This window comes from Erpetoichthys calabaricus, chromosome 3 (genome assembly GCF_900747795.2).
Source record: "Erpetoichthys calabaricus chromosome 3, fErpCal1.3, whole genome shotgun sequence".
NCBI lineage: Eukaryota > Metazoa > Chordata > Cladistia > Polypteriformes > Polypteridae > Erpetoichthys > Erpetoichthys calabaricus.
The window spans coordinates 174,150,893-174,166,154 of NC_041396.2; the positions used below are offsets into that span (position 1 = coordinate 174,150,893).

Sequence of the window (15,262 nt, forward strand, 5' to 3'; positions counted from 1 at the left end):
ACACATTAGTATTATCTTGCCATTATACTTATTATACATCTGTCAGTTATGGGGTCCATCAGCCCTGCCAACTATTAAAAGTTTGTAGTAATGTTTTAAGAATAATACCTGTGCTGCTATAAAACGCTAATTTTGTTGTAGTATGAAATTTCTGTATGAGAAACTGTGACAAAGAAATCCTCTCATCTGTTTTAAGAGAGTCATTTCCTTTCTTCCAGTACAGCATTAAATCATCTTCTGTATAGGCATCTGAAAAAAGCAAATGCATATGTTTGAATACTGTTATAAGATACTGACATATATTTATTACAAATTATTATTGTCACAGCCACTTTAGTAGCAAAATGTAGACTCAGGGAAAGACGTTTGATCATCAAGTTATTTGCTAGCTACATTTGGATGCCTAGTACCATCTTCAGTGTGATGTCTTGCAAACAGACATTGTAGCCTTGTGTCTGAGAGGCCCACTTGAAAACAGCAGGTTAGCAGTTAACAAGTTGATATAACACTCTGTGGTCATGAGCAAGTCATCTAAGATCCTTGTAGTTCAGCTGTATTTTTGTCTTGTAATCCTCAAGCAAAGTACCTTGTAATCATTATCATCACTCAGTCACACTATTTTATTTAATGCTTGTCACAGTAATTAGCATTATAAGGCACTCTATAAATTAAACAAGAAAATTAAAACAAAGCAACACATGTTCCATATAAAATAAAGAAATGTTTGACACCCAATGAGATCTCTGATGTGGATTTCTTTCCTAAAAGAACAGTGCAGGATATTGTGGGATGGTCACTGCTAATTTTTTGGAAACACTGGTTTTGCAAGACACATTACTTGGTATTACAATATTAAAGTAAAATGAAAGTAAATGTTAGGTCCAATGGCAATATAAAAACTATAGCAGGACACTTAAACAGTAAACATATTTCAAACTTACAGCTCTCGATCTCTAATGAACAAGTCTGGGTGTCTAAAGGAAATCGGCTGAAATCCATATTGCACATGGCTGTAACGGTAACCCTGAAATAACAAAAATAGTTCAATTTGGTGTTTTAATATGACTACGTAATATAAAATACATTTATATTTTCTTCTCTTAACTATTTAAATTATCTTTCTTTTCATGTTTAAACGGATGCTATAACACTTTAGATCACATCATGTGATGATCATACTGAAGTTGCAGATACATTTCCAGGTAAAGCTTACTAAGTTCTCTGAATATGGTGCTAACAGTCTCAGACTGGAGGAGTTTTGGGGTGTCTGTTCTCATTCAAAGCAATACATGCAGCAAAGGAATTCAAGTTCTCTTTGTTTCACTTATCTTATTTCAATAAGGAGGGCCAGACAAACAGTACTGGTATGTGTTAGATTTTTCTTCAACATCTAATGCAATGTGCCCACCTGTTATAGCTTTTGGCAGTATAGTAAATTGTTAAGAGAGAAAAAAAAGGAAGCTTCCCCAAAGTTGTATTTTTTCCTAATCAGCTATGGATAATAAAGCAATAAAATGAAAGAAGCAAAACTTGTACACAAGAATGTACAAAAATATTCATCAATTTTCTGACTATTTAAATTGTGAGAGACTATCTCAGTAGCATAAGGTACAAGACATGAGTGAAGCCTACACAGGGCAGGCACATTCACACCCCTCCCACCCCCCAAAACTTGATTCTGCCAACTGGTAAATTTTTTTTTGGGAAGACAATTAACAACAAGCAGGATTTTTAACATAGTGAAGTGCCCAACAGTTTAATGGAGAGTTGAATGTAACTACAGATAAATGGGTGTTTATCATCTACCATCTACCTCAAGAAAATTAGAACAGAATGATAGAAAACCAGACAGAAGAATGGTGAAATTTTTAGTGCTGCTGCCTCATGGATTCAGTATCCTGTGTTTTAATCTCATGCCTGATTGTTGTCCATGTGCAGTTTGCACATGGCTGGTTCTTGCCTTGCACCCAATGCTGCTGTGTTAGGCTTTGGCCCAGTGCAACCCACAAATGGATTAAGTAGGTTTGAGAATTTCATGACATTAAAAAGACATATAATGCAGTCCTTAGTACACAACATATGTTTTTGTAGAAAATTTCACAAAACTAGAACACACAGTGTTGAATATTTCTGAATTGGTGGGAATTAACTAGGAACTATACCTGAACCTTCAATTAGATTAAAGACCAGTAGCCACAAGGGCCCTCAGAACCAAGCTTGTGTTTGATGATCAATGAAGAGCTCTAATAATAATATACCTAGAATATTTAATTACTTTCCTAAGCATTCAAGGTCTGAAAGGTAAGCTTAAAAAATAAAAAAGATTACTTTTCGTTTTAAACTACTTGTTCACTGGAAACATATTGCAAAACTCTTGCTTTATTCAAAGCACATAATAAATATGGAAAATGGAAAGAATGTCAAGCAATCATCTTATACATTGCTCTTTTTTACCAGATAAAAATTTGAAAACCTTAATGTCAGTATGATATTGTATGGCTTAGTTTTACTAATTCAATGTGATGTTCATTGCAGATTACTCATGCTCAAACTGTCTACTGCAGTGACAGGTATACTACACACTTTGAGTGCACCTCTTCTAAATGGGCAATGAGAGGGCCACAAGACATACAGGATGTATGTGGAAGCAGCATGAACATTGCAAGATAAAAAGCAGATCAGTTGCCAGAGCTGATTAAAACTTGACTTGCCCTTTTTCTGGAACCAGAAGGGGGTGGCACCAGGAAATGGTTGTATGATATTAAAACAGCAAAGTCTTAATGACTTTCAAATTTAAAATGCCATCAAACAGTAGTAAGTGCAGACTGGAGCCAGGTGAGCAGGTGGTGCCAATTTTTAATTAGTTAATGGAAAGCAAAGACTTAGAAAGCAACTCATAATGGGGGAGAAAGAGTTGAAATGGTCAAGCTGGTTTATAAGTAAGGACCAATCTCTGAATTATATAGTAGCTACACCTTAAAGATACACCTAGCATAATATTTCACTTTGTCTGTGCCATAATAAATCTTTAGATATTATATATTGTCAGGATTTGAATGGTGAAAGAATTGTTCAGCACATCACACTGCCTTAATGCAAACATTTTTATTTGTCCATATTTTACCTCAGGCTGTAAAGCACCTTGCCATCTGGGTAGACGCGCAACATTACATTATCTGTTGTCGTGTCGTGAATGAATGACCGTTTTGAATGAACAAAAAACATATCTGGAACCCAGATCTTCTTTACCAATCTGCCGTCAAAGGTCATACTCTGGTTGGTAGTGCTAGGAAATGACAGCCTCTCATCTTTCCAGTAGTGCCTCAGATACAAAGTCATTGTGAAGTCCTGTAACACACAAAACAGCAGCATATGAACAGACAGCAAGAGCAGACTTTTCCTTCACACTTATAAGACTTATATTACACACATTTATAATGCAATAATAAATTAGCTACAATTAAAATTAAACTAAACTGACCCCACCCATCTCACGAAACTGCCAAAAATAAAATCTGTCCTCCAAATCAGTTGTTGAACAGTGGAAGTAATAGGCCAATGCAAAAAGAAACCCAGATGACTCGAGGAGAAGCAAAAGCACCCACCCACTGATCACAGGCCAGTTTGTCACCTAACATGAAAACATACATGGAAAGAATGTGAAAATTCCACAAATCATAACTGTGAGGCAATAATACTTCATGGTGTGCCAGCATGATATATATCTGAAAATATCTCAGGCTTATCATATTCTTTATGATTGTATGACTTTGTTCCTTTATGAAATCTTTTCTTTTGACTAACTGTTCACTTTCTAAACCTGCTTATTCTAATGCATGGAGTGACAAAGTCTATCTTCAGAAAATAAGGCAGGAGCCAACCATGGAGTAGGTACATTCAATCAGACACACACACATGCATATTTTGCCAATTTAAAGTTGCCAGTCAACCCAATATTCACTTCTTTGTGATGTGGGAGGAAATTAGAAATTCTGTTTAAAAACTTGTTTAAATACTGGACTAAATCTCACACTCAATAAAGATGGGTGTGAAACAGAAATTCAGTCCTGGGGCCTCATTTATAAATGGCACGTACGTACAAAAGTGTTGCTTACGCCTGTATCTATGCACACTTTGAGATGCAGAAAAACTAAACTTAGCATAAAGCCGCACACATTTTCACGACAGCCTCCCCCCTTGCATATGCACCTTCTGGTCGGTTTTGCAAATTGGCGGCAGCCAGCGTCAAAGCAGTGCTGTTTCTGTATTGTCTCCCTTTATTCAAATTTGCATCAATGATGTGGGATTTATCAAATACACATTAACTGTATATCATTTACAAATTTAATTCATTTGATTGTAATCATTCTGTAACAATATGCATGGAATGGCCAAACTATTCCAACTACCGTGGCTGCTTTAGCGTTGTTATAAGACATCACAAATAAGAGTTAGAAGAGTGCGTATTTGATGATGACGACTGGCTTCTAAGAGAATTTCGAGTTCTAAGACCTATCCTCTTGTGAGCTGAACTGGCGCCGGTTTTACAAAAGAAGACTTTGAAGAATTGTGCTCTACCTGCTACTTTACAAGTTCTGTGCACTGTTAGGTTTTTAGCCACAGGAGCTTTTCAATGTGAACTGGCTGACCGATCGGGTATTTCACAACGTTACTGAGTCACACCATGAAAGTCATATGGGATGGTACTATCTGCTAGTCATCCTGATATGTTGGATTTCCTTACACTTTGGTTGAACTAGGAAACACCAGAGTGCAATTCACAGCAACATTCGGTTTTCCAAATATAATCTAAAATGGTCAACTGCATGCACATTGCTATTGCAATGACGCTGGACAAGTTACATCAGTCAGGTATGAATCACTAAGACTATGAGCTGGCATTACATCATTTATAGCAGGAGTGCCTATAAAAACAGCAGCTCTGCACAGTTGCAGGTGCTTTTTCCAATTAGTGTGGCAAAGGCAAGCAGTCCATTTAAAGATATGTCACCTCAAACAGCCTTGTAAAGAGAGAACCATTGTGGTGCTTGGCACTGACGATACACTATAAAGGTGACTTCAGAGAATGAATTTGCTTATGTAAACAGAAATAATTTCCACACGATTAGTGTGCTGCTCTATGGTGCACAGAAAGTGTGCCACATTGAGAAAGCATGTAGAGTGCTGCATAATATTGCACAAAATCGTGCTGGTATGATGAACCTGACCCTAACCCACCAAATGATAGGCAAAATTGGGCAGCATTACAGCTTTGTTTGAATGTAATTAACAGAATGTAAAAAATAGGTAATCAGATTTATTTTTTAACCAATTCATTTAATTTGTGGACAATAGCACATAGTACAGCCCTTATATTCCTTAGTTCCAGAACAGTTTTTGTCAGAACACAGCCAGATGGTCGTATGGCGATTTCTGAGGCAGAGGTGCCAGCACCTGAAGATATGCTAGGCACAGGAGCACCATCACCACGTGGATTTGTGTCCTCGGCACAGGGGTGAGCTTTTGTAATATTGTCTGAAACAGACTAAACAGACAGTGGGTCATGACTGGCTTTTCACATCGACTTTGATATCTGACCACTTCTTTTTGATTTCGGCACTGTGCGACTTTCTGATCTTGAACTTTCCAGTGTCTACGTCACGCTGTATCACTCCATCAATTTTCTTTTGTTGTTTATACTGCTGCTTAAGCCAACAAATAGTATGTTTTTCCTTGCCTCCACTTTGCATTCGCTGAAATTCTTTTTTCCACATGCTTTTGCCATTGTCTTTTAACAGAACACTGCAGGAAAGGGGCTATTTATATTGATTTGCCTATTAAAATATGCAAAAGTCTGGGAGGAGTCGGGGTGGGGCTGTAGGCGTGTGCGTTAATTTTCACATTCATTGGGATTTATAAAGGGGAAGTGTGTGGAACTTGGCATATGCACAGTTTTATGCATCTGGATTTTTTTTGTGCATACACACATTTCCACTTTTGTCCGTATGGCATGTTTTAGTATGAATTCTACACATGGCATTATACACAAGGCCTCTGGTCTCTAGGGAAGCGACAATCATTTATTTTATGAAACTGCACAATTTGAAAAAAATAACTAAAAAAACCCCGAAAAGTTTATGACAATAAAATAATTATAATAAAAATTAGTAGTGCTATAAGACTTCACTGAAATATTTTTGAATATCCATTTAGCCATGCAGTGAGATGTTTTCATTTATCGCATGCTCCACGGTTTTCATGCATCTTGTTTGAGCTTATTATAATAACAGTGGTAGTTCATTGCTTGTCCTTATTATAACTCACACACCTATATTTCACCTTGTAGATGCTGCTTATACATCCTTCTGTCATAGACACTAGAAGGACATAGAAATCTCTTTAAACAATTACATGAAATATGGTTGTACCTTTTTGGAATGATGAATATCCTTCACTACTATATTGGGAAAAATGATTTTTCAGACATTTTACAATAAATATACTGAGCAGAAAATATAATTCAAAGAGAAATAGTACAGCAGAGAAAATTTAACAAAACACTGAAATAAATGACTAGGAGGACTGTGCATGGTGACCCATCAGAATGGGGTACTGTCTAGACACTTTTGATGTATACCTTCAGAAAATCCTCAGAAGCTTCAGAGGGTATACATTCCTTTGAATTTCTATTTGGACAACAGTCAAGAAGGTTGAAAGATATTCAGAAGGAAACTTAAAAAGACATGCTTTGAAAAGCAAGAAATGAAACATGCTGCTATGTGAAATGTTTAATTTCAAGAAATGTTATTTAAATTAACTGTTAATAATAATAGGATAAATGCACACAAATACAAGAAACACAACAGGAAATGCTAGGCAGTGGCTAGAGCCTTAAACAATTAGGCTGTGGGTTCAATACCTGTCATTCTCTATTACCCTAAGTATGTTACTTAAGCTGGTCATGCTTCAACTTTAAAAAAAATACTTAGAAGCAGATATAACATGTTCTAAAATAATGTAAATGTAAGTCCCCTTAGATAAATATGCCGGCCACATATGCAACAATAATAATAATAAAATATTAGGTGAAAACCGCTGTTCCAGAAGTTTCTGGACAACATGAAAACCCATTCCAAAATAGGTAAAAGAATAAGACCTGTAAAATACAAAATGAGGAGAAGCTTAGAAATGCATTTTAGATGTATTTTCAGAAATGAGTGATACAAGTGGTAGGTAGATGAGGATCATTTGGTTAAAAGGGAAGTGGTTTCCTCAGGATGGCAAGTCTAATGTTAGTAATGACTGGAAATCATATCTTTTGCATATGCAAAATGGTCCAAACAATGTACACTCTTACTAAAGTCATTCTGACAGCTAATCAGATGTGTCAGACAATGATGTCTGAGCCCTTTTAAACTGGTTATTCTATAGAAAATGGATTCATTAAACCAAAAACTTGAAGAGTTACAGTTCATGTTCCTAACAGCACAGAGCTGCCTTTTTTGATTTGAATGTCTACACTTGGCATTTCATTTCCAGTATTTAACTTATTATTTCTATTACTGATCAAATCCAGTCGTCATGAATTCATACTAAATACTTTAGTTTCCAGGCTAAATGTCTGTGCCAATTTATCCACAATGTGACTTGGGTGACCAAAAACATTACAGTGCATGTATGAGCTAAACCATTTGTCCAGGGAATGGAATTGAGCCACTCTAATATTACATAATGGGGGCAGGAATTTATACTTGTAATGGATCATACTTCATAGCATTGTCTATAAACATTAAGAGGATGCTTAGTTATGCCTTATACCTTGTTACTTACTGGGCAGCTCACCATGCTTTCATTGGTTGCCATGGTATGATTAACTAGGTTTACATCATCCAGTGAATTAAATGATTTTAAAAATTGCAAATCAATTACATTATTCAAATGAATGCTTATACTTTTCACACAATGCCACTGTACAAATATTTCAGCATTCCCAAAAGCAAGTAAAAATCAAGTGTCACTCTTTTCAGCAGTGATGTTTGAAGTCTGAGTTTTATTTTACATACCTGTTATCTTTAATAATGTAGGAAAAGGAAGATAATTTTAACTTGGTTAATTAATTATCAGTTTAATCTTCAGAAATGCCAGTAAACATTGATGGCGTCACAGTAGAGAGAGTGAAGAACACCAACTTCCTCGGTGTTCATATCACAGAGGACCTGTCCTGGACCAAAAACACCAACTATCTTACAAAAAGAGCCCAGCAGCGTCTTTACTTCCTGCGACGACTGAAGAAGGTGTACCTCCCTAAACCCATACTTACCACCTTCTACAGAGGCACCATAGAGGGCGTCCTGACCAGCTGTATTACAGTCTGGTATGGAAACTGCCATGCCTCCGACCGCAAAGCCCTTCAGAGGATTGTGCGGACTGCTGAGTGCATCATTGGCAGCTTTCTACCCAGTCTGCAGGAGATCTACACCTCACGCTGCCTTCATAAAGCCACTAGCATCATGGTTGACCCCCACCACCCCTCCCACCAATTGTTTACTCCTCTTCCATCTGGAAGACGACTCTGCAGCATCAGGAGCAGGTCTGCGAGATTGTGCAATAGTTTCTTTCCCCAAGCAGTCCGGCTCCTGAACACCATGCTGCCCTCCTCCACACTGGACTCTTTACTCCACACACTCTCTGGATTACATAATACTACTTAATACTGTATATGTTTTTTAGTTATATATATATATATATATATATATATATATATATATATATATATATATATATCTTGTGTACTGCACCTTTTGACTCTGGAGGACGATATTTCGTCCCACTGTGTACTGTAAGTATATTGTTAGGATGACAATAAAGCTCTACTTGACTTGACTTTACTTGAATTCACCTTAATAAAAGAATGAGTGTCTGTATGTCTGTTCAGTTGCTATGTCTCTGTCATTCCAAAAGATCACAAACATTTTTAGTAATAAAATGCATTGCATCTATCATTCGAATAGATGGTGCATCACAAACATTAACACTGCTTTTACGAATCCCATACCAAATGGCATATAACAGAGACATATGCATTGCAAGGTGCTCTGCAAATGTTGATGCTGAGGTCTAGATTGATCTTAGATGTTTACAACTGCTAGTTAAATAATTTGGTAAGGCTTTCACTTTATTTACCTAGCCTTTCCCTGTTGTAACTGAAGCACTCATTTTAAGAAACAATTTATTAATGCAATTTATTAAGAAACATAAGAATTATAGAAATATGATAACTAAATATATATTGAAATGGAAGACAAGATACAAGACAGATGAGACAGGCAAACATGTAACACAGAAGAGGCTGGCTGCTTACTAACTATTTACAGGTTCTTGGCACAAATAAACAGCTTTACAATACTATGTCTCGAAGAATGAGGTCCTATGTTGTGTGGATTTATTGCTGTTGTTGCTCCAGTTAAAAGTGGAGGATTCTTCTTGTGCTGCAACATGGTCATTTGTTTGTTGTGTGCTGTGCTTCCTCTTCCTCTTCTTTGCTGTGTCCTCTGCAATTTCATAGGGAAAAGCATTACTCTTTCTGGCACAAGAGTTTAGATGCTGAAGTTCCCTTCTTGAAGTAATGGCTGCTTCCCAGTCTTCTTATAATGGGATCAGTCATTGGCACAAAGCCTTGCTTGGCAGACTAGATCCCAGCTTTCAGGTCTACAAAGAGAAGAGGTTGTCAGCTTTCAGCTCACCAAGGAGAAGCTTCTCATCAACTCTTATGTTTCAGAGAGAATAGAGAGATGAGTGCAGCTGGTCTTTGAAAGAAGAGGCAACCTTGGGTGATTGGAGCAAGGTCTCTTCCAGTTAAAGAAATAGTGCCTTTTCATAGGCATGTTATTTTTTCCATCAAAGTTGCCACTTATTTAATTATAGCTCTTTGTTCAAGCTCGGGTTTCTGTTTGGGCACCTTCATATCTGAAGGAGTATGCAGTTACTGTATGTTTGTTCAACTCTGATTTACACATTTGTTATCAAATATAAAAGTATGGGGCTGGCTAAGTGCTGGTACAAGTTGCAGTTAAACCATTTTCTTAGGATGGCAAGTTGAGGGTGAAGCTGGATTTCTGCATCCCTGTTAAATCTGATGTCTTAAAAGGCATTGTGTGCCATTAAAAGACTAGCAAAATGGGCACTGCCCACTTTATTCTATTGTGCATAGATTCTGTAAGTGGTGACCAATTTAATGTGATGTGGGATGGTACTTCGGCTGCCTAGTAGTTAAATGCTTCATGAGTTTCCATCTACAATTATGCATGTTTCTTGACAGCAAGTGGATTAACAGTCTTCTCTTTTTGACTGCTATCAAATGCAGGATACTGAATCCTAAATTTCAAGTTAGACAAAAATATCTACGGAAAATGCTACTTGTGTTCTAAATTCCAGATTAAAGTTTATAGTCACATGTGTAGAGTATGGTGAAATTCCTAATTGTATGTCTAACCAACAGGGCTCTGCTCTCCAACACAATAAGCATTGCAACACAAAATTACAGCACTCTACATAAACGATAAAGAACACATTTATTTCCCAATGCAGAGACTAGTGAACATAGATAACCCAGAAAAGTATGAAGCACTTCAGTTACAGTGCAATTGTGGAAGTGCTGAAGGAGCTGAGTGCAGAATATGAATTAAGACTCTATAGGAAATGTTGGAGTACTAGGAGTTATTCAGTTTCATTAGTAAGCCCCTTCATGTGCGTTTTTTGACATCAGTCATCACTCATCATAATCCTGCTGTGTGGCCTAAGCTGTAAAGTGAAATTGTTTAGCTGCAGACTGAAAGGTAAACTCAGAATGGTATTGGTCACTTGTAGAGCATGTTCTGTAAAACATAATTTCCTAAATTGAAACAGGGCTTGCAAAAGTAATGTCCTTTTTTGTTAGAACATACAATGTAATTGTGAATCCACATTTTACACAAAAAACATGATAAAATTAGAACAAAGAACAAGAGTGACCGACACACATTGAAGTAACAAATATAGTTTCCACTACAGACAAAAAATACATCACAAATGTCAAGCAGAAACATACACACTTCCACTTATATGTTACTAATAGAGCAGATCTGTTTCAATTTTAATTTATGTTGGCTGTTAACCTGAGCATGGTATATTGTAGTCTAATAAACATATTGTATACTGTACAGGCAAAATATTGATACAGAAAACAAAAGTGGAGATATTTGCTAAATATAATCTTTGTTGATTTGTAAAGTATGGCTCTCCATTTCATTGTCTCTTGCCGGTGTGGCTCATTTAAAAAAAAAAAAAGATCCAAGAACAGCTGCCTCATAACGTGGCAAAGAATATGTCAATGCTGATGCCAAGCTTCCCTTTTATAATGCTCTTCAGCCATGTTGATTATCACAATGACATGTTTCAGCGGAGAGGGAGACCTAGACTTGATGTCTGAAAACACTAAACCCATGGTTTACTATATAAGTGTACAAATCAGAGAAACAACCTAGGACGGAACACCAGTCTACAAAAGGCTCAATCATATATATTTACATAAAGCCAGTTTACAATTATCAACAACTGAGGACACTGGGAGAACATAAAAACTGTTTCCACATAGCACCTGGCAAAGGATTTGAACCCAGATCTCTAAGGCAGCAGTTCTTAATACTTTACCACCCATTACTTAAGCACAGTCATGTGAAAAATAAAGTACGCCCTCTTTCAATTCTAAGGTCTTATGAATCAGGGCAAAAAAAAAAAACATCTGGTCTCTAGCCGGTCCTAAAATTAGGTAAATACAACCTCAGATGAACAATAACATAACATATTATACTGTCCTTACTTATTTAACAAAAACTAAGCCAAAACACAGAAGCAGTGTGTGAAAAATTAAATACACCCTTACTGCTTCTATAGGAATTAAGAAGGTAAGTAGCAGCCAGAGGCTACTGATTTAAAAGCACTTGATTAATTGATCATCAGCAAGTGTGACCATCTCTATAAAAGCAAAAGTTCTGGCAGTTTGCTGGTCTGGAGGATTCAGGTGTGTGTTAGGAGGAAAAATACCAGCAATGATATTAGAGAAGCAATTGCTGCTGCCCATCAATCTGGGAAGGGTTATAAAGCCATTTCCAAACAATTTGAAGTCCATCATTCTACAGTGAGAAAGATTATTCATAAGTGGAAAACATTCAAGACAGCTGCCAATCTTCCCAGGAGTGGAAGTTCCAGCAAATTCACCCCAAGGTCAGCAATGCTCACACAAATTGCAGAAAAACCAACAGCTACATCTCAGACTCTACAGGCCTCAGTTAGCATGTTAAATGTTAAGTTCATGAGAGTACAATTAGAAAAAGACTGAGCATGTATGGCTTATTTGGAGGTGTTGCCAGCAGAAAGCCTCTTCTTTCTAAAAAAGAACATGGCAGCATGGCTTGGATTTACAAAGAGCATCTGAACAAACAATAAGACTTCTGGAACAATGTCCTTTGGACAGACAAATCCTATGTAGAGATGTCTGGCCATAATGCACAATGCCACATTTAGTAAAAACCAAAAGCATATCAGCAGAAACACTTCATACCAACTGTCAAGCATGGTGGTGGAGGGGTGATGATTTGGTTTTGTTTTGCAGCCACAAGACCTGGACACCTTTCAGTCACTTGGTCGACCATGAACTCATTTGAATATCAAAGTATCTTAGAGTCAAATGTGAGGCCATTTCTCCGACAGCTAAAGCATGACCGAAATTGGGTCATGCAACAGGAAAGTGATCACAAGCACACCAGCAAATCAACAACAGAAAGGCTGCAAAAGAAAAGAATCAAGTTGTTGCAATGGCCGAGTCAAAGTCCAGACCTCAACCTGACTGAAACCCTGTGGCGGGACCATAAGAGAGCTCTGCATAAAAAATGCCCGTAAACCTCAGTGAACTGAATCAATATTGTAAAGAAGAGTGGGCCAAAATTCTTCCACAACAATGTGAGAGACTAATAAAGTCATACAAAAAAAGATTACTTCAAGTTATTACTGCTAAGGTTGTTCAACAAGCTATTACATTTTTCACACATGGCTTCTCCATTTTGGGTTAATTTTTGTTAAATAAATGACATGGTGGAATCTATTGTGTGTTGTTTTACACTTGAGGTTAGATTTAAATTTTACAACCTTGTAAGAAGCAGATTTTTTTTTATTATGTCCTGATACATAAAACCATATAACTGTAAGAGGGTGTATCTTCTTTTACATTGTATATCAAGGGAAAAAATCAGAAAAATGCAAATAAAAAATTGTGATTTGTGTTTAAAGTTAACCATCGTTATAGTGCTAGATAAAGATGGAGCTTAACTTCAATTAGCAAAGTTCCTTCTCTAACACTCATCTGTAGTACTGGTTTATTTTTGAAATCAGAAAGGCTTTATAATTTAACATATGGGAGTAAACACTACTAACCACTGTGTTTTTTAAATTTTTTCTTTCTCTTTACGTTCAGTGCATTTCTGTGTTGCTGAATGGAAGCAGCACAGTAATATTTGTTGCTATGTAGTATCCTTTGGCAAAATTAATATCTTCTTAAGCACAAATCAGTTTACTTATTTTGAATGCCAAAGTCAGCTCTAGGCAGGAGCAGACTGTTTAGGATTGTGACTGGCAGAAAGGCACGGGGCTAGTATTTAATTTTTTAATAGAATGAAGAAAATTCCTAGTGCTGCAAGAAATCTGTGGGGCTATTATACAATTTATTAAAGGACGCTTCCAAAGTTCACAGGCTCAAAGTATTTAGAATATTGCTCTGTGTCAGAAAAAGAGCTGTTTGTTTTTAATTAGCATTCTAGTAAGGATGAGACTAAATTAATTCCATATGCACAGTATCAATCAAAAATATTTGTGATAAGAAGAAAGAAGATTATGTATTTCCTGACTGCAGCAGATAAACATACAGTACACCAGGGTGCTGCTTTAAATGTTTGACTTAAATGAGAAAGATCATAGGGTGTCATTATGAGTTATAGAATAAGTGACACATAATGCAGATGACAAATGCCTTACAACTTTACAAAAAGTAAGAATTATTTTTACAGAAGGAAGTAAAACCCTGAAAGTGTCACATCTTTGCTTTGGAATATGTTGAACAGAAAATGTTTAACACGGTTGACTGTTAACATCAGCTCTGTGCCTGTTTTGTAATAAGCTGCAGCTGGTATTCTATTTTTTGGAGATACTGTAGTTGGAAATTTTTCTATTTTCACAAATATAGTGTGCTAATTTTGATAAATTTCCCATCTTATTTCAGATGATATCTTCATTACTTCAGATGAAAGTAACAACTTCTCATCCACAAAGGGCATGTATAAATCCACTAGTGGTGCAAACCTATACATACTTATAGAAAAATGCAGAGGTTGCATTTTGCTAGAGTGTCAAAACTCTGTTCAGCAATACTCTTAGACTCTTAGTCTAACAACAGCCATATTTAAATGCTTACTTGTTCAGAGTTTTCTTGTAGCATCTGTATGTTTGTATTTTAACGCACTGTCCCAGGGCATGCTCCCTAATTCGACCTGGCCTTTTTGTCTTTTTATATTTCAAATCCTTATGTATCCTGTATTTATCTTTATATAGTGTTTTATGTGGATATTATCCTTATCCATTTATATTTGATGGGCTCACCAACCACTAGAGCTGAAATTGCTGAGGCAGTTAAAAAACTCCACAGTGGCTAGGCTCCAGGGGTTGGATGATATTCACCCAGAGTTCTTAAAGGCTCTGGATGTTGTTGGGCTGTATTGGCTGACACACCTTTTCAGCACTGCGTGGAGGTTGGGGACAGTGCCTCTGGATTGACTTACAGGGGTGGGGTGGGAGGCTTTGGGGGAGGGGTGGTCCCCATTTTTAAGAATGGTGTCCAGAAGGGACCAACTTTAGGGGGATCACACTTCTCAGCCTCCCAGGGAAGAACTACGCCAAGGTTCTGGAACAGAGGATATGGCTGTAGGTCGAGCCATGGATTCAGGTAGAAAAATGTGGATTTTGTCCTGTGCACAGAACACTGGACCAGCTTTTTACCTTCACAAGGATGATAAAAGAAGAGTTCGCTGGAAGGTTCATGGGAGTATGACCAAGTCTACATGTCTTTTGTGGACTTAGAAAAAGCAAATGACTGTGTCTCTCAGGTTGTGCCGTGGGGGATACCTCAGAAATATGGTTGCAGGGCCGCTGTTGAGGGCTATACAGTCCCTGTACAATC

General features: G+C 37.0%; 1 protein-coding gene across 1 annotated transcript in view; it reads right to left on the minus strand.

Moving 5' to 3' along the window:
• Nucleotides 1-15,262, minus strand: part of LOC114648482 (gamma-aminobutyric acid receptor subunit rho-1-like) — a 111,310-nt gene that overhangs the window by 18,035 nt on the left and 78,013 nt on the right. The window contains 3 exon segments of the mRNA XM_051924811.1: nucleotides 109-249; nucleotides 942-1,024; nucleotides 3,125-3,348. Of these exon segments, the coding sequence (XP_051780771.1) occupies nucleotides 109-249; nucleotides 942-1,024; nucleotides 3,125-3,348 (448 nt within the window).